At 43.5% G+C, this 26071-nt stretch overlaps 2 protein-coding genes across 3 annotated transcripts in view; one reads left to right on the forward strand and one right to left on the reverse strand.

The window, feature by feature from the left end:
• ZC2HC1B (zinc finger, C2HC-type containing 1B) overlaps positions 1-13552 on the forward strand; it is a 20627-nt gene extending 7075 nt beyond the window's left edge. The window contains exons 5-10 of the mRNA XM_014939577.1: positions 1393-1517; positions 2459-2564; positions 3553-3631; positions 6154-6229; positions 8587-8679; positions 13300-13552. Coding sequence (XP_014795063.1) covers positions 1393-1517; positions 2459-2564; positions 3553-3631; positions 6154-6229; positions 8587-8643 — 443 coding nt within the window. The 3' untranslated portion in view covers positions 8644-8679; positions 13300-13552. The remainder of the gene's footprint in view (positions 1-1392; positions 1518-2458; positions 2565-3552; positions 3632-6153; positions 6230-8586; positions 8680-13299) is intronic.
• Positions 7703-26071, reverse strand: part of PLAGL1 (pleiomorphic adenoma gene-like 1) — a 41340-nt gene continuing 22971 nt past the window's right edge. Inside the window, exons 1-7 of one of the 2 annotated variants that reach the window (XM_014939576.1) lie at positions 25050-25175; positions 20317-20472; positions 19161-19273; positions 16754-16903; positions 12554-12673; positions 11533-12029; positions 7703-10520 (exon numbers count right to left, since the gene is read on the reverse strand). In XM_014939576.1, the coding sequence (XP_014795062.1) occupies positions 9245-10520; positions 11533-12029; positions 12554-12673; positions 16754-16843 (1983 nt within the window). In that variant the 5' untranslated portion in view covers positions 16844-16903; positions 19161-19273; positions 20317-20472; positions 25050-25175 and the 3' untranslated portion in view covers positions 7703-9244. Of the gene's footprint in view, positions 10521-11532; positions 12030-12553; positions 12674-16753; positions 16904-19160; positions 19274-20316; positions 20473-25049; positions 25176-26071 lie in introns of those variants that run through there. The other variant, XM_014939574.1, reaches the window with a different exon arrangement.

Genomic DNA, 26071 nt, shown 5'->3' on the forward strand with positions numbered 1-26071 from the left:
CCCCCTTCCTGTCTTCAGAACCATTTTGCCCACGCTGCAGGCCTGGGGCTGGCTTTTGCAGCCACCTTTTCTGGGCTGTTACAGGGTAAAATGGTTTGTAAAGGTGCTGTATCTGTAATATTAGGATAAGGACACTCAGGCTGCTTTTGTAAAAGGTTCTGGGTGGGGAGGAAGGTCTGGGGACAGCAAGGGCAGTGCGAGGGCTGAGTGAGACTGCATTGACCCCAAACACCAACCATTCGTTGAAACAAGTGGGACTGATCAGTGATAATTGTAAACAAAGAGCTTTTAGCAGAATCAGGACTATAACCCTGTGAAAAACAACTCTAGGAAGCACCACGGTGTGTTCTTCTCACTCAGAAACCTGGCTCTTGGATGTGCCTCACCTGCTGCCTGAGTGAGACTGCATTGACCCCAAACACCAACCATTCGTTGAAACAAGTAGGACTGGTCAGTGATAAATGTAAACAAAGAGCTTTTAGCAGAGTCAGGACTATAACCCTGTGAAAAACAACTCTAGGAAGCACCACGGTGTGTTCTTCACATCAGAAACCTGGCTCTGTGCTTCACCTGCTGGGGCACAACTTCTTAAGCAGTGTTCTGTCCATGTCCAAAGGAAACAGATTTTGTGAAAACAACAAACAAACTTAATGACCAGTCTTGAAAAGTAGTCTTAAAATCATTAATTTAGACTACTCAAGGAATTTCTAAATATCACTTTTTCTGCAGATACGTTAATTGTGAGGCTGGGGGTGGGAACAGGACAAAGATAATAAAACCTGCTTTTATTAATCCCCAGGGATTTATTTTTTAAAGCATTTATTTTTATGGTTAATACCATAAGCATGTATTTTGGAATCTCAAGTGCTTTTCTGGAGGAGGTTTTTGAAGTTCTCCAAAGTTTGTGCTCCAGGAGCTTATGAGAACTCACCATGGTCACCTGCTGATGGAGCCAGGCTTTGAACTATATCTTGAGTGCTCCAAGAAAGCAGGACAATTCTTCTCCTGTAGAGTATAAACTGTGACACGAGTTGTTCCTTTCTCATGATTAGACTATATTCAGTGTCCACACTGCTTACGAAGATTTAATGAGGCTGCAGCAGAGAGGCACATGAAGTTTTGTGAAGAACAATCCCCAGGGATTTATTTTTTAAAGCATTTATTTTTATGGTTAATACCATAAGCATGTATTTTGGAATCTCAAGTGCTTTTCTGGAGGAGGTTTTTGAAGTTCTCCAAAGTTTGTGCTCCAGGAGCTTATGAGAACTCACCATGGTCACCTGCTGATGGAGCCAGGCTTTGAACTATATCTTGAGTGCTCCAAGAAAGCAGGACAATTCTTCTCCTGTAGAGTATAAACTGTGACACGAGTTGTTCCTTTCTCATGATCAGACTATATTCAGTGTCCACACTGCTTACGAAGATTTAATGAGGCTGCAGCAGAGAGGCACATGAAGTTTTGTGAAGAACAGGCTCTCCACCGTGCCTTTGCTGCCAAGATCACCCAACGGCCTTTGGTAAGCACACACAGTCACACTTTGTCTGGTCCTGGAAGCAGATTTGCCAAACTGTAGTTTATGCTGAGTAGCAATATAAAACTTAAGGCTTCAGGGAAGTTGGTGAATACTTAAGATGAGGTATGTGCTGAACATCAACCAGGAGTTCCCCAAAATTGGGGCCCTTTGCCAAGAGAAGCTGTGGCTGCCCCATCCCTGAAGGGGTTCAAGGCCAGGCTTTGAGCAACCTGGTCTGGTGGGAGGTGTCCCTGCCCATGGCAGGAGGGTTGGAACTGGATGATCTTTGAGGTCCTTTCCAACTCTAACCATCCTATGATTCTATGATATAAAAAGAGACAGAATATGATCATACAAAAAAGTTGGACAACAATTTCTTCAGTCTCTTCTGCGACTGGATTCCAGGGTAACAGCTGCAGGGAAGCAGAAACCTGGCAGCTTCTGCCATGTGTGGAGAGATCTCTTCCTGTTCATCAGGGCTCCCTGCCGTTTGCAGGTTTGCTGTTCCCTGCAAATGTATGGCTGAGTTATTCCCTGGCCAATCCCCTTTGGGGAATCAGAAAAGTGGAGGTAATTGGCGGTGTCTTGAAGTGACCTCCTACTTTATTATAGAAAAAACAATAAGAATGGAAACAGTTCCTTTAGGAGAGTACCCTCCTCCTCCTTCTCCTCCTCCTTCTCCTCCTCCTTCTCCTCCTCCTTCTCCTCCTCCTTCTCCTCCTCCTTCTCCTCCTCCTTCTCCTCCTCCTTTTTTAAAAGGTACTTGGAAATCTTACTACACTTTTATCTATTTTGGGCAGGAAAAATGGCTTCCAAGTGGGAGGGGGTCCACCTTTTTCCCATCCCTTCCTAGCACTGCTTCAGCAGTGATTTGGAGAGTTGTCACCAGGTTCCGTAAGCTCCTTGCTGGAATTGAATGTGGATTGTGCATCTTCTTTTACCAGGGCAAGCAGCCAGCGACTCAGAAGAAGCCCCCACCCTTAACAAGTGCGGTGTTAGCGCTTCAGAAGAGAGTACAAGAAGGTGCCAATACAGACAAACCTGTGCCAAGTAAGGAGTTCGCTTAACTCTGTGTTTATGTCTTTCTTGTAACAAACTCTGATGTATTTGGAGTGCAGGGCGGCATTTTGAAAGCTTTGGTATCCAGTTTTCTGAAAGAATAATGAAGTTCGGAATTTTTTTTCCTTTTTTTTTTTTTTTGCAAGTCCCAGGCCTTGACATGAAATCCTAAACTCATTTCCACACACCGCTTGTTAGAAATGAGAAGGGTTAAAAATTTCCAAGTGGATGTTGTTGGTACTGAATGGCTTTCCAAGTCGTTATCCTGATCTCTTGTGCTGAGTTGGATGCACAGAGGTTTTCATGTGGGTTCTTAGGAGGGGCTTCTCAGCCTTTTCAAATAGGCCTTCAAATAGAAGTGTCTTTATAGATCTGAAATACACAGTCTGGGTGTGAGGTTCTTTCTGTCCCATAAAGGACTCCATAACCTTTAATCTTTGATGTTAAAATTTATTCCATCCTCTTTATCTGTTCTTAAGTCACAGAATGATATGGGGTTGGAAGGGAAATTTAGTCCATTGAGATGAAGCATCAAGCTTTGTATTTTGTTCATTCCATATGACTCCCCCTGTTGATTCAGCCTTAAAATTAACACCACCACATCCCTAAAACAGTTCCCTCTAAGCAGGATGCCATGCAATATGTTTGCTTGCACCCATTGCTACTGGTAATTGTGAGCCGTACTCAGTCTATGTTTAGCAGATGTTTTATAAAGTTATTTTGATGGTTATTTGTAGTACAACCCATGACTGATAATACATAATGCTCTTCATATCAGTCCCTTTGATCCCTACATTTCTGAGTTTTATGTTGAATTGATGTAGGTTATAATTTTATATGAAGTATTTATAGGGGTTTATATGAAGATACTCTTCATATCAGTCCCTTTGGTCCCTATATTTCTGGGGTTTATGTTGAATTGATGTAGGTTATAATTTTTTTATGGCCAATATTTCTTTTTTTAATTAATGATCTGCAGAGAACCCTCCAGGAATGCTGCAGAAAGCCAGAAAACCTTTGGATGTATCTCCTGGGAAAAATTCTTCAGGAGAGTTTGGGTAAGAAATATTTTTTTTTCATTTTTATTTCAACAGAGTAACATAAAAGGACCTCATTTGCTTTTGTGTATATACAATATCCTGTTGCAGTGTTCTCAGTATTGATTCCTTTGTATTTATTAAATTGCAATGCAAATTTTTGCAGAGCTCCTCATGTCCCTAGTATAGAATGTTGAGAAGATTCATTTTGGTGTTAAATGCCCTTTGATTTGGAGCAGCTCCATCTTGAGTAGGCAGTGACTGCTGTCTGCTGTAACAGGCATCTTGAGAGGGTTTGCTGCTTGATAACTGCAGACCTCTCTAGCAGGTCTTGTGCTCTCGTGATGTGCTTCTGTTCTCCAAGTGAGGAATATCCCACTTCGGTGGGGGGGTTGGATTTGATGATCTCCAGAGGTCCCTTCCAACCCCATATGATTCTATGCCAGCACCCATTTCAATAATGACTTAGGAGGACAGCATTGGAGGTCCTTCTCCTCCTTGATGTTTGGTGCTTCTGCTCTTCAGACCATGCAATCAGAGCTGTTCCCTTCTCTGGCCATGCAGAGCTGTGTCAGAGCAGCAAGGCCTTCCAGCCTCTGCTTAAGGTGGTTGTAGGGCTGTAGGAGGTGGCTCAGACAGTCAGCATCTGGCACCCCTGCCAGACACGTACCACTGCAGAAGATGAGATCCTGGCAGGAAATGTGGCCAAGACAGATTCCCTGTAGCTGGCAAGATATTTTGAGCTTGGGAGATGAGCTTGTAAGAGAGTTTGGAGTGTGGCATGATGGGGAACATGCACAAAGCAGTCTGTTGTGAGACTCACTGCAACATTCGAAGTCTTTGCAGGAGTTCTGCTGTCCTTGGTTGCTGCTGGCACATGGCTAACCACCTTCAACGGTGGGCAAGTCTGCAATGGACAAGATGGTATCAGGTCCATGTGCCATCACCAACTCTATCTACCTCCTTGATTTTGAAACTGCTCACGGTACCCAGTGGTCTCATCTGGTGTCCTCCACTCCCTGGATTACCTGTGACTATGTTAACAGTGTAGTAACTCCTACAGTTATCGTGCATGGTCTTGGAGACTGCCAACAGGGATTTATTGATACCATCATCCTTCCCAAGGTTTAGTCACTGAGCTCTGAAACTCAGGGCTTGACAGGTTCAGGGTGGAAACACCTCTTTCCCTGAGTCCAGGTACCACTGGGGTTGTGGTTACAGCAGCTTGGGACAGTCTGTGTCTCCAGCAGGTCCCCGAGATATATGTCCACATGAGCATCCGAATTACAGGAGAGTATCCTGCATGTCAGGGCACTCTCAGCCTGGAGAAAAGGAGGCTGAGGGGAGACCTTCACACTCTCTACAACTCCCTGAAAGGAGGGTGTAGCCAGGGGGGGTCAGTCTCTTCTCCCAAGGAACAGGCAATGGGACAAGATGAAATGGCCTCAAGTTGCACCAGGGGAGGGTTCAGATTGGAGATTAGGAAAAATTTTTACTCTGAAAGGTTTATTAAGTATTGGAATGGGCTGCCCAGGGCAGTGGTTGAGGCACCATCCCTGGAGATATTTAAGAGACAGGTTGACATAGAGCTTAGTGATGGTTTTTATCAGAGTTAGGTTGATGGTTGGACTAGATGATCTTAAAGGTCCCTTCCAACCTCCTTGCAGAGGACTTTGGGCAAGTGAGAGATGAGCTCCAGCACTACCCGAGACTACCTCTTAGCCGAGAAAGCAGACAGGAAAAACTGGGTCTCAGTGCTGCAAATGGATGTTCTCATCCCTAAAGTGCCTGGGAATGGTTTCCAGGGTGAGTGGCTCCATCACCTTCCCAGGGATTAGGCTTAATCTTATTAAGTAAAATGGAGTAAATTACAAAAGCTGTTTCTATGCAAATAACAAGTATATGGCTTGTTGCTGCTTTCAGCCCACAAATGAGCAACAGAAGATAGAGTGGCTGCTGGGCAGGGATGTGTTAAGGTTTTCTTCTGAAGCACAGAAGAACTCAAGCAACATGATTTTCCAGCACCTTTTCCGCTCCAACATCTACAGTCATCACATTCAATAAAACAGGCAAACTGAAGTTTTTTCCCCCTTTTTTCTTCTCTTCCCCGTAGGCTACAAAGCTTATTATGCTGTCCTTTTTAAAGCTGTGAGATTATTTGTATATCAGTTGCCAAAATTTAATTATCTGAGTGCCTGAAAGTAGATGGATGTGGCTCCTTCAATGGTTTCAAGAAAATGTAGGAAGATCCAATATTGTGATCCCTCTTCCCCGTGCTTTGCTGTGATATATTGAACAAGAGAAATTAATGTTTTGCAATTTTGTGTATATATTTAAAAAATATATATATGATTTATATATAAAAAAGTTTTACTATATTTGGGGAGTCCCTCTCCCATCATTTCTGTGTGTAGAGCAATTTGGTACCGATTCCACAGATCATTTCCCAGTGTCCTGCAGAAAATGTAACTGCAGGGACAGGAACGGCGCTGAGCAGAAAATGAATCGCTCATTAATATATGGAATGTACCATCCTATTTCAGACTGGCTGTGGAAAAACTCTTGGGAATTAACAGTGACCCACTGATTAGGAAAACAGAGTCCCAACAGGAAAAGCTGGTGAGTAAAAACAAAGGAAAAATGAAATGAACGTGGTTTCTGATAGGGGATGGGAACTGAGCACTAGAAATTGGTTTGTTATTTACAAAGAGGATGCAGTGTTTTGTTTCACTTTAGTATATTTTCAGCTCCTTATTTCAGGTTTATATGGTTTCCTTTTCTTTATAAAATGGGTAGAATTTTTGTATGAGAGCAAAGATGTACTAAGTATCTCTATTTTCTATTATGGTATCATTTGACTATAGCAATTCTGTTAGTTCGTTGGCGTTTATCACTCTGCTTCTACAGCTTTCCCAGCACAGTTCAGCTAAAAGAGTATTTTTATTGTTACTATGATGTGAGGTAAAACATCCTAAAATCTCCCCAGAGGCCAGGTTTCTGTTTTTCTGTGTCCCTGAGGTGCTATGCCATGGTCTAGCCTACCTTCCCCAGGCCACCTCTCTGCCCACGAGCCTCAGCTTCTGATGGTCTCTCAAAAATGCTCACAGAGCTGAGGAAGTCCAGCCCCAAGCTAAGTACGGGATGGCTCACAGGGTATCTCCTGAGTTTTAAAACAAAGCAATTTTTTCACAAATGTGACCTTTTGAAATCATTTGCCTGCCTTTGCCATGGGGCGTGATCAGCTCCCTCTGCATTTGTGATGTCAAGAATCTGGAAAAAGAGATTTGAACGGACCAAAGGGTAAAAGCTGCAGCATTACACATTTAATGGGTGTTTTACTTGTAGATTTTAAATGTATGATTTACTTGTAGACACCACCATAGCATGATTTTTAAGAGTTTAAATATCAAAAGTGGTTCTTTCCTTTTTTTACTTGAATGAGACTCAGTATGGTAAGTGTCTCTCACCCGTCTAGCTCAGTGTTTGCATAACATTTTCTTCTTAACATTACATTTTAATTCAAAACCAAGTATTTTAGTAATTTGTTACACCCCTTATAGAAGCACAAACCGAAAAGACAAAATGTCTACTAAGGGTATATCATCAGGCAGTGCTACAAAATTTGTGAGTTGTTTGGATTTTGTTTGTTGTGGTTATTATTTTTACAAGTACAGAAGCTTGGATGAAGCAAGTGAATACAATTTGCATGAACAAAAAAACCAATGCAGTCAGTGAATATACACCCCCCTTTCCAAGTCTGGATAAAAGTACAAGCTTTGCCATAGAATGTGCATATAACATTGTTTGCAACCTCTTCCCTATTCTGGAACTAATAATTTAAATAACTGCTAATTGGGCACGACTGCGCAGCACCTGCTCTTCCTACTGCTGTTGTCATTAAAAGAATATTACAATTCCTCTTGATTCTTTATGCCAAAAAATACCCCTCAACAGCGTATCTGAAGAACGTATTCTTGCATAAACGGCAATAATATGACCTTTCTTTAATCCAAGCTCTGATAAACTTGTAAGAATATTCAGATCACCGTAGTTGTACCGTGTCGTTGTAGTTCATTAACAGCAAACCAGCAATAATTTAAAAAATACTTTTTTATTTGAAGCTGTCCAGAAATATTCCTGTGATTAATGGGGGCGAAGAGAACACGCTTTTACTCACATTCAGAAAGTCCATGTCTGGTTTAGCTGCAACAGGATCCACTAAAACCAGGGGTATTTTTTATAAGCATGGGTTAGGTAACAAAGTAAATTGTGAAGAATTTGGCTTTTTGGGATTTTTTTAATAATGTCATCTATTGGGCGATGCTAGTTCATGCATCAAGTGACACAACTGTCACACCAACACACCATCCACTGGAAAAATACATGGACAAATTACCCCAGGAAACAAAGAAAAGGCTGGAAGTCCAACTGTGGCTGTCCCACCACTGCTGAGCAAAAACATCCCCCCGTGACTGAAATGGCATCAATGACACCCACTAATTGCAGGTGACACTGATGAGGCAGGTTCATCACCTGGTTTTGAAGAAGGCCAAGCATGAGCTCACCACCACAACCCTTCTGCTCGTGGACCTGAGGTCCCACTAGGTTGCAAGCTGACCTGGCCAGGGTTGGTTTTCAGTGAAGGAATCCACAGTTCAGATGGCTACGATTAATAATCATTTCCCAGAATAAACAAAGGCCATTTTTTTTTTAATCAACAAAAGGTGAATAAAGGCCCCTTAAGCAGGAAGCATTAAGTTTTTATTAAGTTTTAAATCAATCAAGTCGCTGACCCAATGGGATAACGTATGCTTAAATTTAAGCAAATGCTTAAGTGCTTTACTAGAGAAAGACCGGTGCTGACACCTTGCCAGATCCAGCTCTAAGTGAAAAATTGATGTTTTGCTCTAACCTCTGAGACAATTCATTTCCCATTGTGAAAACTGCACATAGACAAGATATGGGTTCTCACACAGGCAGAAGGAGTTATTTCCAGCCCTAGGAAAGACGGCAGGAGATGCGCGCAGCCGTAACGGGATCTTCTTCATTTAACAACGGGGAACAAGGAGGTAAGATTTATTATTGGAATGATTCTGATTTAAATTAAAGATTCATAAAGTTCAGTAATTAAGTGCTTAACAGAAATCTCTGTGACGTTGATAAATCGTTTGTTACATTTGCCATGTGTATAAATTTGCTGTGATTTATGGCTCTTTATAATGATTTTTCTGTGATTTCCCCCTTCTTCCCATTCACCCTAACCCCTAATCTACCACAGCAGCCATAGTTTTATTGTGCCTGTTATGATGCTTTGCTATCACAAAAGATATTTATTCAGTTTTTTGCATGAAAGGCAAGAAACAAAAATGTAGAGGGTGTTGCAGGGAAATATGTTAGTTCTACTACTGCCATATGCTAAAAAACTAATAGTAGTATGAAAAATAGAGCTTCTTGTTTATTAACATCCTGAATTTAACTACCATGTTCATAATGTGCTTTGAAAACATTTGGGGCAGTTTTTCTTAAAAACAAAACAAAATAAAACCAAACCAAAAACCACCCCATCCTACCAGATTTAAGTAAGAAGCACAGTCTTAAAAAAAATAAAAGGAAAAAACCCAAACATGGTGATAGCTATTTGAAGGCATGGTGAAAATGAGGCAACGTTACAGAATTTGTAGTGGATGGAAAGGAGCGAGGAAGATGATGCAGCTGGTTTATGGCCATCCCACCAGTTGCTAGCTGAAGACCTTGCTGTTGGCCAAGGCCATTCAGCCTGTGTGATGGTTCCTCTGAACCAAAGGCCATTGCCATGTCCCCAGTAGTGTTCTGGTTGTCACCTTGTGGGAGCTGCCAGAAACTCATCACATGAGTGAGATCCATGAAAGGCAGGCTCGTAGTTTCAGCTGCTGCCTCTGTCTCCTTGTGCACTGGGTACTTGTTAGTATCCCCTACAGGCCCTGAGGAAACTTCTTCCAGACTGATTTTGTGGAGAGATTGAGGTTCTGGTAACGGCAGGTCCTCAAGAAGATGCACATTGTAACCTTTAACATCCACTTTTATGGGTAGGTTCTTGAGGGATCCTGCTGCAAATGAGGTAGAACTAAGGTCATATTTATTCGGCTGCTGAAGGTTCAGGTTGGCAGGAATGGCCGTTGAGCATGGCGTGGGATGGGCAGCTGGAAGGCTGTCTGCACAGCCCATCCTTTGCAAATGAGGAGAAGGTTCAAGGGGAAGAGCAGTTTGTAAGCTTGGCTGGGAATGAAGATGTGAGCAGTTGTATTCCTCTGACTCTGAACTGTTCAAAACCCCGTTCTGCCCAGAGACCCTTTCAGGAAAAGGGGACAGTATGCCGGCATCTTCCTTCAGCCTGAATGGAAAAAGCTGGTCAAGGAGACCCACTGAGTCACCGTTCTGCAACCTGCTCTTCAGCAGTTCTTGCGGATGAGTCTTCCTCGTATGGCGAGTCAAATGGTCCTTCCGCCCAAACCTCTGGGCACAAAACTGGCACAGGAAGTCTTTGCAGCCCGTGTGCACCACCATGTGCCGCCGCACGTCTTTACGGGTGTAGAAGTGACGCTCACAGTGGTCACACTTATGTTTCTTTTCCTTGGTATTACCAGTGGGTTTCCCGGCGTGGCTTTTGAGGTGTTCCAACAACATTTCGGTGCCACCAAACTCCTGGGCACACACCCTACAGGTCAGGTCCCCGCTGGTGGCCGCGTGAAGAGCCAAGTGTCTCTTATAGCCTAGCTTGGTGTTGTACTTCTTGCCACACTCTTCACACTTGAAGGCCATCTTGTTAGGGTCATGAGTCTGAAGGTGGTTCTTTAGATGGTCTTTCCTGTGAAAGGTCTTCTCACAGTAGCCACACTGGTGAGATTTCTGCGGAGAATGAGTGGCTGAGTGCCTAAGACCAAAAAAAAAAAGGAAAAAAAGTTGTTTGTATTTACATTCACTCTAGTTTCGAGACCTGAAATCACTGGCACTTTTGAAGGAAGGCATTTTCACAAATTCTTAGATTATTAGTAAAAGACTAACTTTTTTGGAGGGGGAAGGTGTTAAAAAAGCATACAGTAGGTTAAAACTGCTCACCATAACCTTTTTGAGTAGCCACCCCAATTGAGGGACATTAGTTTTCTGCAATTCTAACAAAAGAGGAAGAATGAAAACTGGAACTCGGGGATTAACTGTCACTAGGACACACAGAGGAGAAAAGATTTTCACTGAATTTCACTGAATTTTTAGAGTTGGAAGGGTCCATAGAGATCATCTAGTCCAACTCCCCTGCTAAAGCAGGACCACCCAGAGCTTGTCAGATCATGCCACTCAGGACTGCATCCAGGCGGGTCTTGAAAATCTCCAGAGAAGGGGACTCCACACCCTCCCTGGGCAGCCTGTTCCAGGGCTCTGTCACCCTCACCGTGAAAAAGTTCTTCCTCATATTCAAGTGGAACCCTTTATGTTCCAACTTGTGCCCATTGCCCCTTGTCCTCTCACTGGCAACTACTGAAAAGAGTCTGGTTCCCTCCTCCCTCAGCCCGCCCTTGAGATACTTGTAGGCATTGATAAGGTCTCCCCTCAGCCTTCTCTTCTCCAGACTAAAGAGTCCCAGCTCTTTCAGCCTCTCCTCATAAGGGAGATGCTCCAGTCCTTGAATCATCTTTGTAGCCCTACGCTGGACTCTTTCCAGTAGTTCCCTGTCCCTCTTGAACTGGGGAGCCCAGAACTGGACGCAGGATTCCAGTTGTGGCCTCACCAGTGCAGAGTAGAGGGGGAGAATTACCTCCCTTGACCTGCTGGCCACACTCTTCCCTATGCAGCCCAGGATTCCGTTGGCCCTCCTGGCCACAAGAGCACAAGATGTCCTTGGTTTTTTTCCCCACACCCCCACCAGAAAAGGAGTGTGTTTGGAGCCGTACCTGAGCAGTTTATATTTGGAAATGAAGGCTTTTGTGCATCCGTGCTGCGAGCACTTGTAGGGGCGCTCCCCTTTGTGCGCGTAAGCGTGGACCGTGAGCTTGTCGATGGAGTCAAATACCTTCCCGCAGAGTCGGCAGGGGTAGCTCTCTGTCTGCTGCACGTCCTTCCCCTTCAACAGTGAAGACCGGCCATTTCTCCATTTAGGTATGAACCTCACAAGACCATCACACGTGCTTCCCGAGCCACCACAGCTGAGCTTCGCCGCGGAGGAACAGGAAATGGTCCCGTAGCACTGGGCAATGCTTTTGCCTAATGTCGCTCCTCTCAGTTTCCCTTTGAGTTTGCTTTTTGCCTTGACGGGTCCCAACTTATTTGGTGGTCTGAACCTGGGGGTGAGGACTCGGTCTTTGTGGATGCACTGGTGAGATTCCAGCAGAGCAAAAGTTGCGAAAGTGCTTCTACAGCTGGAGCATATCCAAGGCTCTACGGGCTCTTTCTGCAATGAGAACAAAACCAGGTCTTTCTTACTAGCTGTTCTAAGGAAAGGTCATGTTCTTCTCACTGAAGACCCCTACTATCATACAGAGGGGAAGGTAGTGGGATCAGAAGGGAAGGGTTATTGCACAGGAAAGACTGAAATAATCAGAAATAATAATGAAATAATCATTATCTGACCAACAGAAAACGGTCAGAGCGTAACAAAGGGGAACTGGTGAAAGAACCAAGCTGTCCAGCCTCAGACTTATCTACAAATTAATGCCAATCTTAAGTCTTTCCAACACAGCCCCCTGATGCCACTTACTTCTGGCTTTATCTAATGGCTCAGTGGGATTAAAAACACAGGAGAGGGAGAGCAGCCTTTCTCTGAGTATCTGTTTGGTTGAAATCTCTCTTGGTTTTGTGTTAGCCTACCGCCCTATGGTCTACTCTGCATTACCAGAGTTACATAAACAGAGAAAGCACATAAATTGTCATTGACTATGTCTGGCAATGGCTTGAATGCAAATTAGAGATACTTACTGCTACTGGAGGCAAAGGACAGACGTCAGATTCTTCTTTAATGAAGACTGCAGAAGCTTCCATAAATTTGGCATAATCGGCAGCATACCATACTTTCAATTCTGTGTGGGGTTCAATTGGCTGTGAATGGAAGAAAAGAGCACATGTTTACTTGTCCCAGTTTGCCCCCTACCAAATACCACTGACATTAAAGGTGGTGGGGGGGGAAAGGGTCACGTGCATTTTGTCTCCTTAGCCAAGTTCTTTGAATCTGTTTAAATTATGGGCAACGTAGTCTCACAATTCAAGCACTTTTTGAGCACTAGGGTTGGACACCTTCACTCTGAAAGCAGAAATGCATATGTACAGAGAATTTTGGGGGACAGTAGCAGGAGGGGAGCCTCAGCCTTCATGACCTTTGCTCAGTGAAATCTATTCATCTGTGATACCCAGACATCCAGCAATCTTTCCAAAAAATATCCCATGCCTATTCCTCCATGTTTCAAACCCAATGAACACAACACTTAACCACAGGGTACAGGCAAAGGAAAGATGCACCGTGAATGCACAACAGCTTGGGTGCCTCCTGGATGTGTTGCACACACAGATTACAGGTGCAGAGTTGACCAATATGTGGATTGTTAGTCAAACTTGTGTGTTTTCAGGTGCTGGCTCTAATGTATCACGTTATCTATGTATATGTTTTATTGTATGTTTTTTTAATATGTACTTTATTGCCCTCCTTTCTCTGAAACCTTCCCACACAGTTCTACAGGAGCCCGGAATCTGCCGTGTCCCATCCAGCCATGCCTGCCCAAATCTTGCCTTGGACTGGACTATGACCTCCTCTGACAAATACTTTCAGTCAATAATACAACAAATAGAAAAAGAGAGGAGTGGTTATGCTCACTGGTTAAAGATCCATTAGTTATTTAAAAAAAAAAGAAGAAAAATAACACTGGGGTCATGATTTACATGACTCCCTGGTCCTGTACACAGTTTTGTTCAGCTATAATAAAAACCAACATTGGCTCTACCCTGGTTGCAGCAATCTGCACTGTACTTGGAGTTTTATTTAAACTAAACACTAAAGGAACGCTAAATTGAATGAACTAGCTTGTAAGGAGAGCAGCTGAGTCGTAACATCTTAAAATGAGCTGATTTTTTAACATCGGTGGTGGATAAGCATTGTAGGTGAAAGACAACCCGAATGCTGACAGGTAATTGTGTCTATAATGTTGAAAACTGAACTTTTGAACTCCCAAGCACAAGCCTGCTTGCTCACTACAACCAGCTACGGGTTGGTTGTACATTTTGATAACACCTGGCCTGAACAGAAAAGGTACGTGCTGAATTCTCCACTGAATAAAGGACACAAAGCAGAGCCACCAAATCGGAGGCTGATCATGCATTGTGCTCCTGCATATAGTCTATTTAGATGGAGAAAACCAAGCCTGGGGAAGCTCCACAGAGACAAGTGCCTGGGGATACCCTGGGACCTGGGACTGGTGCCCACAACTGGCTGCACAGCACGATACTGTCATGAATTTCTGCCCCATGTTCTTGGACCAGCAGCTATCTCCTCTGTGGGAAGCTGAGACCCAGTCAATGTGACTTTGGAGGGAGAGCAAAGCGCATCACTGCCTGAAATAACCAAGTGAGGTAAAAGCTCTGATCTCAGTAAAACTGTGGTTAAACACCAGTATTCAAATCCCCTACAATCCTCCTATACAAATCCCCTACTTACTTTGTCTCACCTGTGACAGCAAGAGAAAGCTATGGCAGCCCCCACATGAAACTCTGCCATGATCAGACACAGCAACCGTGGGCGATGTTTTATTTTACCACAATTCTATACTTTCTTAAAGCACCTGTTTCTAAGGACTGCAGTTAGTAGGTCAGCAAGTATGGTAACCATGCAGTGACATGTAGGCTTTTGTACCTGTGGTTTCATGTCACCAAAATCCCACCTCTTCGTTAAAAACAGTGGGGAGAGGAGCCAATGCTTCTAATCCCAATTTAACAGACTTTGTATTCAGAGTATCTGGAGAAAATATCTTCATAACCAGCCCTAAGGCAGCCTCGTGCCATGACCAGCAGGGTGTGCCTAAGTGTAGCAAAAGGCTATCAACTTTCCCCAAAGAGGACAAAATCTGCAGGATGCCACAGTACTGTGAATGACAGTGGGACTCAGGAGAAATAAAACCAAAGTAATTCCCTATGATACACAGCACAGTAAAAGTTCCAAGACACATTCCTCACCCTAAGATGCTTTTCATGCCAGTATACAGGATGCCACTCTCCATTAATGCCAACGAGCAGAGTCCTGCTGAAGTCAGCAGAGAGCTCGTTCAACGGTATTTAAATTATACTGGGAATTTCAAGTTAACAGTTCATAACTACAACTTCTTAGAAAAGCATTTGTTCATGTTTCCCAGCTCTAGAATCACTAAACCTGCCAGTTTGACAAGTACAGCATGCATTTAAAATCAAATGGAAATCTCAAATGATATGGACTGCATCAGAATCTCAAACACAGCCTAAACAATGCCTCAGATTAGTATATACTGGTTTATGTTGATTTTCTTTCTTTAAAATAATTATTTTAATATTAATACAGAAGCACCTATACTTCATACTGTTATAACTCCATACTTTTGTAACTCTGTTATAAAAGAGTTTGAAGGGTGTAAAATGTTACCACTATTAATTTCTCCTCACTAAATCACAGTGTGGCAAATATTTCACTGTGCAGGTGGAGAAACAAAAACGGAGGAACAAAAGTAAATATTACTATCCCACAGAAATCCTTGCTAATCTTGGAAATGAAACTGAAATGCCGGATTTTAATCCCACATAACTTCTTTTGACTAATATCTTCTAATATTTTTAATGTTGCTTATATTGACATACAAACACTAAGAATAAAAAAGAAAAACAATGAACGTTCAACATATAGACTTCAGTTTCCTAAGTGTACAAAAGAGTAAGTTCTGATTAAAACAAGCTCTGCCTGAGAAAGTGGCCAAAACATCAAAAAACCTAGACTGTATGGTCCAGCATCATTTATAAATACAGAGTACTTTGTTCTCTCTCCTCAGATGAAGACACAGCCCAGAACCTCTAACATAAACTGATCATTTCATGGCAACATTGCAGTATTGGAAATTTTGCAGTTAAGTCTTCAGATTTAATGAGTGGAAAATAATACATAAAGGTTCTACTTAGCACCCTGTTCCTGAGCACCTGGTAATGTGCTGCAGAATAGAATGGGTGTCCAAAAATGTAATAAAGGAAAGGAATGCAGGTGGAGAAACGAAAATGGAGGAACAAAAGTAAATATTACTATCCCACAGAAATCCGTGCCAATCTTGGAAATGAAACTGAAATGCCAGATTTTAATCCCACATAACTCCTTTTGACTAATATCTTCTAATATTTTTTATGTTGCTTATATTGGCATACAAACACTAAGAATAAAAAAGAAAAACAATGAATGTTCAACATATAGACTTCAGTTTCCTAAGTGTACAAAAGAGTAAGTTCTGATTAAAACAAGCTCTGTCTGAGAAAGTGGCCAAAACATCAAAAAACCAAGACTGTATGGTCCAGCATCATTTATAAATACAGAGTACTTTGTTCTCTCTCCTCAGATGAAGACGCAGCCCAGAACCTCTAACATAAACTGATCATTTCATGGCAAAATTGCAGTATTGGAAATTCTGCAGTTAAGTTTTCAGATTTAATGAGAGTGGAAAATAATACATAAAGGTTCTACTTAGCACCCTGTTCCTGAGCACCTGGTAATGTGCTGCAGAATAGAATGGGTGTCCAAAAATGTAATAAAGGAAAGGAATCTGTTTGTTCTTTCTGGGATGAAGTACTGTTGATTGCAACGGTGGTAGATAATCTCACTGTGTACCTATCTGGAACTGAGAACTGTACAACATTCACGTTTAAACCCTCCCATCATGAATGATATTTCTGTTTCCCTCTGCTCAGTTTCTTCACTACCCCCAACAGCGAGTACACGCTGCCTTTTATTGGCAAACCCCCCACACTGCTTGCTTTACTACGGATTAAGTGATATAAAAGGTGGCGTGCAATAAAGATCCAGCTGGCAGAACTTCGCCTTTCAGCTGTAAACGGGTGAGACTTTCAGAGCCTTTGCCTATAAATTTCCATTTGGATGGCGGGGTGAAGCAATGTGGGTTTAAGTACCTTAACAGTGGTGAAGTAGACTTCTCCACAGTGCTGATAAGCCACAAGAGTCTGTTCTTCTTGGTTCCGGGCTAGCCGGACAAACATCATCCAATTTCCACAGTCTTCATTGGGAGTGTCCAGAAAGTATTTCCCTCCATCTTTCAATACCTGAAACAAAGAGGGGAGGACAGGAGAAAGAACATGATAAAACCAAGTCCTGTATAGAGTCGCATTAGTTTTCTTTAACTTGGAATCACAGCTATCGGTTATTTACCCTGTCTCGGTCATATGTCCTTTGAAATTGTGGTTGTTTTGAAATAGATCACTCTTAAAAAATACTGAGTGCAAAAGCAAGAGAAGAACGAACACCTGCCAAGGCACCCAGCTACTAAAATAACTGTAGGCCTTTGTATGCATTTCCAGTTTATAGTTCATCATTTTTATGTTATATATAGATAATATTATAAGGACTAAGTGGAGGCAGGCAGAAAGATAAGCCTTATGCCTTAATGTACTTCCTGAGTACTTGATAATCTCAAACTTTAGTGCTGTATTAACACTCCATTTTGCATGGAGCAATTGCATAACTTGTGTAATAAGTCCAGAGAAGTAACCTACAATATAATGGTATTTTAACAGTCTTCTCTTTTTCCCCTTAACAATGCAAAAGCAAACACAAATGAACAATTATGCCAGAAAGATCTCTTTCTTTTTTGCTTTACTTCATTCTTCCCGGATTCTTTTCCAAGAGAATGCCTCTAAGAGGCAAACGCTCCTCACCTTGTATGAGACAGTTGCTTTTCTGCAATATAGTCTCAAAAGTGGACAAGTGAAGCTGCACAACAGATGTCAGCGCAGCGTGTACCTGTTCTACTAACCACGTGAGCAAGCAATTAATTGCAAAAAAAGCTGCATTTCCATTGCTTCTGGGAACTACTTTATCACGTTTCCAATGAAAACACCCTCTTGCTGGACGAGTTTGGTCGCATACTCAAGAATGTTGCTAGGGAGAAGTCAAGGCAGTTACTTCTGTCCTATGTGAAACCTGGGACTCTGGTCTCCTGAAGAAACAGCCCATTCATCAGCGAGAGCTGTGCTTATCACCACATACGTTTAAGCAAACGGGGTTGACTGATAGAGGACAGGGTGTGGTTTACAATAGCTTTGGTGAAGAGGAAGGAACTGGGTGCTTGCTTAGCTCATCCACGCTCGCGAGCTCGTTAGAGAAGCACGATTTCTGCATTTGTAAGAATTAAAGCATCTCATAAAAAGATGGAAGAAATTTAGTTATGGAGAAGAACAAACCCTCTCTGGTGCCAACATGCCACGAAAATCCCACAGAAGGACAGTGTCGCTTTCCTGGCAGACCCTTCACATGACTTCCATGAGCAAATAAACTTCACAGCAATTACCAAAGCTATTACTTTTGCTCTCAAACAAAATTACAGAAGTATCTGTATCTATGCCTTCCTCCACAGCACACTGTTTTCCAGTCCCGAGCTTCACAGGACAGCTGCTGGGGGGTGAGAGGGCCTGACATGAAATGCAGGCTCTGGAAGAACCGTGACCTGTTGGGAAGACCTGGTGGAGGCTGTGGCTTGACCACGGGCTTGCTGTATGACAGAAAGGTGTGTGTGCCCAGGAGTGACCCCCTGCAGCAAAAAGCAAAGACCAGGGCATAGAGGACTATGATTAACTATCACATCCCAAGAAAGGATGTGCTTATGCCCAAGCTAGGCTCGTCCTGAGAGGCGCTGGGTCCAGAAGAGACGATCAGTATCTCCACATGCACCAAGGGTTGGTACCACCCCTAAATAAGCTAAGCTAGGCTAGTCCTGAGAGGCACTGGGTCCAGAAGAGACGATCAGTATCTGCACCAAGGGTTGGTACCACCCCTAAATAACAACCCGACTAAACTCAGTTATTGCACTGAGTGTCAAAGATTTTATATAATCACATCAATAAGAAGCGTTTCCCCATCCCTGCACTGTTCCTCCCCACTAAGCAGGTGCCTTAGTGCGTATTTCTGCCACTATTGCTAACTCAGTGCACAGAATTAACCCTCCCAGTGGCACGGTGTAAAGCACAAATCCTTTTGTTTTATCTGGGAAGACAGTACTATCCTTGGATGCTTCCAGTAGCCATGCTCTGTGAATAGTTTATGGGTAATAAATAGTCTGATGGGTAAATCACCCAGGAAGTGGTAAAACTGGAAAGCAGGTAAGTAAACTTCTAGAAAACACAACATACAATAACATTACAGTACTTCAGGTCATGCTAATAATGTGATTTACATTCATACATAGAGATCAGATGTACAATTAATTAACTATATCAGACAGCAATTTAACTGGTTAAAATACATAAATACATATGAACTGTTAAAGGCACAGATGCACTTCATAGTAAGGCACTGGGTTTTTACCTGCAGGACTAGCCTGCTCTCATCATAGCGGGTCAGTTTTGTAGACAGTTGCCCAACATAAGGACCAAACTGTGTTCTCTTCTGTATTACTTTCTTTGCAAATACTCCAAGGACTGTGAATAAAAAAAGACCAGTCTAATATTAATATAGACACCACAAACTATTTCTTGTCTATTTAAAAACAGTTGTGAAAATGGAGATAAATACATAGTGCAAAACACATGAATTCTTCCTCTAGACAAATAACCCAGTTAAATAATTCTAACAGAAAGAATCTAAAGAGAATGTAAATATGTACAGAATTTTTTTTTTAAATGGGTATTACCTAAAATCCATGACAGGATATTAAACTGAGTATGCAACACAAATGTGTTGATACTCTGCAATATACAAGATGATATTATCATAGAGCTCTGCTTGTTGGCATAATTTATGAAGTTGTTCTCTCCCAATATGAGTGGAGAGGATCTATAAAAACACATTAGCCATCTTAATCATTCCAGTTATTTCCCTGCCTAATACCAATGGTGCAACACAATAGGGATCTTGCCATTCTCTTTCTGAAATGCAATCAAGGCAGAACTAATTTTACACAGGTAGCTGTGGAAAATTCTCACACTAAGGATGTAGTTCCCTTGTTCAAGCCTGGGCATTCAAACTGCCCTGCCCTCAGAAGAAAACAACAGTCTTTCTGCAAAAGGTACATTAACTTGCCGTTCTTTTGAGTTTGCAGGGGGTGGATGAAGGATGTTATTTACCATTTTGTTTCTGACCTCATATTGAATATTTTTTCCTGTTTTGCATGCTTGCGGAAAAGAAAAAAACATGTACTAGTGCATGGCTGTTACTATTAGATACAAATTCAACATTCATTCAGCTTGTACTGATAGAAGAGAGCTAACTGATTGCTCACAGCTAAATGTCACACTAGCTCTGGCTAATGTCCTGCCATCAGTCTATGCATTGAGGTTGCTAGAAATCAGCCATAAAGAACAGTAGCTGAATGTGAGCTTTAGCTGTGCTCAGCTGAAAATAAAGTAGTCTTCATACTGTTAATACCCAACGATTATGCCTTGAGTCATCCATGAGAACAAGCCACTGTTAATACTTTTGTCTCCTCTTTCTCAAATGTAGGAAAAAGAGCTAAAATACTTACTCTGCTGGTTTCCAGCTCGCAGCTCCAACACTCGCAACGTGAGGTAGTGAGGTAGGGTGAGTCGGGCTCGGCTAGGAATAACCCTATCTTTAGCCCTGATGAGTGGTCCGTGGAGTTTGCATTCTCCTATAAGGCTTTTTCCGCAATCCTCACACCCTACAAATCCAGAAAAGGGAACCTGTTACTAAAAATGACATACCACTCTCCAATTTAGTCTCTTCTAATTTTGTCACCTTGAGAACACATCTTGAATTACCAACGCTTTTCTTCACACCAGTGCTCTACGTTAGGAAATGAAAAGATTATCTGCAACTCGAAACACAACTAGGAAGGGCTGAAGTAAGACTTCCAATTTGTGCATTCTCTCCTGTGTGAATTGGTGGGTCCTCACCTCCAAAGATTTATACACATGTTCACTTGGAGGTGTCACAAACTGTGCCTTTGAAGACTAGCATGGCAGCAAAACTGGAGCTCACAGCGCGGACACCTATAAATCAAGAGGTATGTATTTATATAGAAGTGAGAAGGGCACAGTTGTGAGTAATAACCAAGGTAATTTGCAGAGATCCAAGGAGTCTAGGAAGGATCACTGTGAGTCTGCATAAACCACTCTCAATAGAAGACAAGACCCTTGGTGTACCGTGAAAAATGAGTATGATGGGTCTTACAGTCCCAACTCAGTTGACAATCGTGCAAGGGCAGCTTTCTCATAGACTGTCCTGCCTGGGGAAGTAAGGAAAAAGGGCACACTGCATCTCCCAGTCATCGGTTCACAATAACAACATCTGCAGGCTGAACACATGGTGCATCCAAAGAAGTCATTAATGAGAAATCCAGGTCTGCAAACTGACTTTGCCCCAGCACAGTGAGGTATTTTTGGTTCGGCGTAGCTCAAACTGGTTGCCAGGGAAACTCATATGGAGCAGTGACATAACGGAGCAATGAGACTCTCCAGCAGAAGGTCATCCTGGCACTGGTGTCACATGGGGCGGTGGGAAAAATGGGTGTACTCACACAAAACCTTTTTATAGACAGTAGAAACCAAACCAGTGAGTCAACAACACTTCACGACTGAGTTAAAAGGAAAAGCTGATATTGGTCATCCATGACTACCTTGTTTTGTGTTACTTGGGAAAACTCTGCTGAGCAAGTCTATTCAGAAAGCAACAATCAGGAGCAGAGGAGGGGAGCCAGAACAGCCAAGAGAGTCCAACAGAGCCACAAAATGCTGCAGCAGAGACTGAGGCAGGACAGGTGAAGCTTCATCACAGACAGGGGCTCATAGCCAAAGAGGTCTAGAGAAGCAGAAGAGCTCAGGAGACACCCCACCTGGAGAGACATCAGAGATGCTCTTTGAGAAAGGACCGTAGCACTGCAAATGCCATATTCAGGGTAGCTCAAAAAGGTTTCAGTTTGTAAACACAAGTACGTGCTTGACTAAATTACACAACTGGAGAGTCTACAACCAAAATCTCCCCAAATAAGCCTGCAGTGTTCCTACTGAGCTCTTTGGGCTCTCCACTAACTCTAAATGAGGTGGTAGACTTGTGTGTTGGTCAGGCTGCAGGCACTGCAGTAGTCAGTATTTTTCAATACTTTGAGGACTATGTAATAGTTTTCTTCTGCCAGGCTGCAAGACTGCACACCTGCACCAGGAAAAGCTGACATACATTATTTATTTTTTTTTGCTAGCACTGCAGATAAAGAACATGCCACTCTACAGCCATCACTTAAAATGCACAGAAAATAAATATTGCAGCTGCAAGGCAGATTTTTCTTGTTACATACTGGTTTATGTACGTAAAAGTCCTCTACAGCTAGGCTGCAAGAAAAAACATATTTTCTTGGTGATTTAACTTAATTGGCTTTTAAAGGAATTGCTGAAAATCTATGTCTTCTGAGGGCAACAAAATTATGAGGGCTTCCTGAGCTTACCTAGAATAATAGCGACTTTGTCTCAAGTCAAACAGCTCCTGCTTGGAGAGCAGTCGTATGCAAACTGCGAAAAAAACATTACCGAAAGCAAAACGGAGACAAAGAACCACAGTTAGAGGAAGGATGTATCTAATCGTAAAGTACACGACCTTATCAATCTGTGCCATGCCTCTGTGATTCATCACCACCAAGCTCCTGAGCAAACCTTGCAGCCACCCCGGGGCAGTGCCCACTGCAGAGGCCCCAGGGTGGGAAGGCTGGAAAGGGAAAGGAGGGAAGAAGAAGAAAGGCCTTCCTTACATCAGCCTCCAAATTTGGCACTAGTGCCCCATTCGCAACCTGCCTTGGTCCTCCAGATCCAAGACGTAAGGTCTGACTGAAATGACTGAGGCGGTGTGGGCGCTGGAATCACAGAATCATGGAATTGCCTGGGTTGGAAAGGGACCTTTAAGTTCATCTAGCCCAACCATCAACCTGATCTTTAAGTTCATCTAGCCCAACCATCAACCTAACTCTGATAAAAAACCATCACTAAACCATGTCACTGAGCACTATGTCAACCCACCTCTTAAATACCTCCAGGGATGGTGCCTCAACCACTTCCCTGGGCAGCCCATCCCAATACTGAATAACCCTTTCAGAGTAAAAATTTTTCCTACTATCCAACCTGAACCTCCCCTGGCGCAACTTGAGGCCATTTCCTCTTGTCCTGTCACCTGTGACTTGGGAGAAGAGACCAATGCCAACCTCTCTACACCCTCCTTTCAGGGAGTTGTAGAGAGCGAGAAGATCTCCCCTCAGCCTCCTTTTCTCCAGACTGAACACCCCCAGCTCCCTCAGCCTCTCCTCATAAGACTTGTTCTCAAGACCCCTCACCAGCTTCATTGCCCTTCTCTGGACCCACTCCAGCACCTCAATGTCTTTTTTGTGGGAAGGGGCCAAAAACTGGACACAGTCCTCGAGGTGAGGCCTCACCAGTGCCCAGTAAAGGGGGATGATCACCTCCCGGGTCCTACTCACCACGCTGTTCCTGACACAGGCCAGGATACTGTTGGCCTTCTTGGCCACATGAGCCATGTTCAGCCGACAGTCAACCAACACCCCCAGGTCCTTTTCTGCCAGGCACATGGAGCCCTCAGCTAACACTGAATGAAATTACCTACAGAGCTGGAAAGTTTTTTTTAAGCATTTTGCTGGTATGGTTTGGGATTTGGACCTGGAATCGCTGTGCAGCACCTTGAAATATCCAGAGCTGTCCAAGGCTTGGTCTAGGATTTTCTATGGAGCCCTCAGCTAACACTGAAATTACCTACAGAGCTGGAAGGGTTTTTTTTAAGCATTTTGCTAGTATGGTTTTGGATTTTGACCTGGAATGGCTGTGCAGCACCTTGAAATATCCAGCGCTGTCCAAGGCTTGGTCTAGGATTTTCTATCCTTTGTTACATGGGGTATGTATATAACTAGATGACTTAGTTATTTAACAGGCATCCCCGAATTACATTCACTACATAGTATTTCTGACCCCACACCAGCATATTAGTACCCTGACTCTGAATTTATTACACACTAAAAATTGCCAGGTGCATCAGAAGCACAGGACTGGACCACTGTAAATATAACAACTTCAGGGGCTTCCCTGGGGAAGGGCCATCCTCATCATTTCTTCCTCCCCAAAGTAACTGCACAAAACTGCCACGCTCACATTATTCCCCAAAGGTAATTACAGACCAAATCCTTTGTATTTCAACGCTAAATTACAGATGTTGTTGGCAAAGGAATGCACGCATTATCATAGCTGCAGCACGGCACCGGTTTGCAAAGCTCATGCAGATTTTATGCCCCCTTTTAACTTGGCTGCTTAAGTAAAATGTAATTTTTTCAACAACAGCCTCAGAACGCGCTCTAACCTGTTCTGAAATATGGAACATCCAGCTACGGAAAAAACACATACTTTGTCATATTAGCACTAGGAATTAAATACACTTGGTTAGAAAAATCACTTTCTGTGAAGAAGATTTTTTTCTGCTTTTTGTTAGGCAGTTTAGTACCTCACTTGATGCGTTTAGTTTCCCTCTTCCCTTAAATTGTATTTACACAAACAAAATTAATGGGTTAGATGTCATGCTTACAGGAATCAGCACATTAGAAAAGAAAAAGTAAAACCGCCTCCGTTCCTCTGCTTTGCTGTGATTTACATGAGTAGGCAACGAAAAGAAATAAACAAGATTCACAGGAGTTACAAGCCGTTAAAAAACAGATTGTGTAATTTACTACATCTTGAGAGCAGTAGTGCTATATTGTCCCCTGGAGGGTATTTCTCCCTTCTTTCCCTATGTCTTTGCAACGACTCTGAAAAAGTTCCTAAATAATGCCTTTTTTATCTGTCTGTAGCTACAACTACACAAGCCCATAGATCTCGTAGCTGGTGAGGGTTTTATTCTGCTGAACCCCAGTGCAGCAGTGGGGAGGCAGGGGGATAGAAGAGCCCACCATGGGTGTAGGTACAGACGCCCACCAAGGTGCAGCCACCACCTTGTCACAGGGACGAGGTGCTCATGCCCTGAGAGTAGGGGTACATCTCCTCTATGCCCCCAGTTGGCTACCCCTGTGCCCCAAAGTATCTGCTCCCACTTCTGCCCGTGCCCAGGCACGGTCGGCAGCCATGGCTTTCCCCTGCTCTTTGGGTGACCACAAAAAAGTCACCCTCTGCCTGCTGGATCTACTCCCACCTCCTGGGCTGATGGGAACGCTGGTGGCCGTGCTCCCAGGGAGGAGAATGGGCTGTCAGCGTGGCTCACCTGCACCGTCCTCACCACGCTGGTGCTTCCCCCAAATCCAGGTCTAGGTGACAGCTCTCCTTTGCTGCGGGCTACAGCCTGGCAGCCTCGCTGGCTGTAGTCCTCCAGATGGTTCTGAGGCTGGCCACGCCGCACGGGGACAAGCTCCTGTGGCCAGCAGTAGCCAAGCCAGCCACTCGAGGGAAGTGGACTCGAGCACAGTTAATGAACTCGGGATTTGGGAAGAGCAGCAGCACCCTCAGAGCGCCGTGCCACCCCCACAGGCACAAGCCCAGCCTCGGGGAGAGCTCATTAGCGTGGGCAAGGAGCCACGGGGCTGCGGTTACACAAAGTCCGGCTGCAGAGATAAGGGGGGCTATACATAGCCATACTAGGAACTGCAATCACTGTCGTGATAGCTGGAACATACCACCAGCTCCCGAACCAATCACCGACACAACACCGCTGTTTTAAAAACCAGTTTGCCGAAAACGCAGATGCCTATCAGGCAGCCCTTCCTGCCTTCTCCAACCTCTGCTTTCAAGAGAGATTTTGCAGTCCTCTGAACGCTTCAGAGATGCCTGTGGTGTGATTCACGTGCCCCGTGAAGGCAGAGGTAAACCATTCCTCTTAAAACATCCATTTGGAGCAAAGACACCCCCAGGAGAAGCGACTGCCCGGGGTGTCCGCAGCGCCCGGGGTTGGCTGGGCTGTTTTGCACCATAAGAATTAGCTCCCCTTGCGCACCGGGAACAAAGATCAGTGTACACAGCGGTCCAAATCCCAGCCTAATTACAGTCATAAGATTTGCATAGCAAACAAGGGTAATTCATCCCGGAGGAAAACCGTAACCGCTCCGTTAGCCGCGTTCAGCCTCCACGTAGCGGAACGAACGCCGCAGACGTACCTTGGGGACATTTTCTAAGGTTTTGCTAGTATGGTTTTGGATTTTGACCTGGAATGGCTGTGCAGCACCTTGAAATATCCAGCGCTGTCCAAGGCTTGGTCTAGGATTTTCTATCCTTTGTTACATGGGGTATGTA

This window comes from Calidris pugnax, unplaced genomic scaffold, assembly GCF_001431845.1.
Source record: "Calidris pugnax isolate Ruff unplaced genomic scaffold, ASM143184v1 scaffold57, whole genome shotgun sequence".
In the NCBI taxonomy this organism is placed as follows: domain Eukaryota; kingdom Metazoa; phylum Chordata; class Aves; order Charadriiformes; family Scolopacidae; genus Calidris; species Calidris pugnax.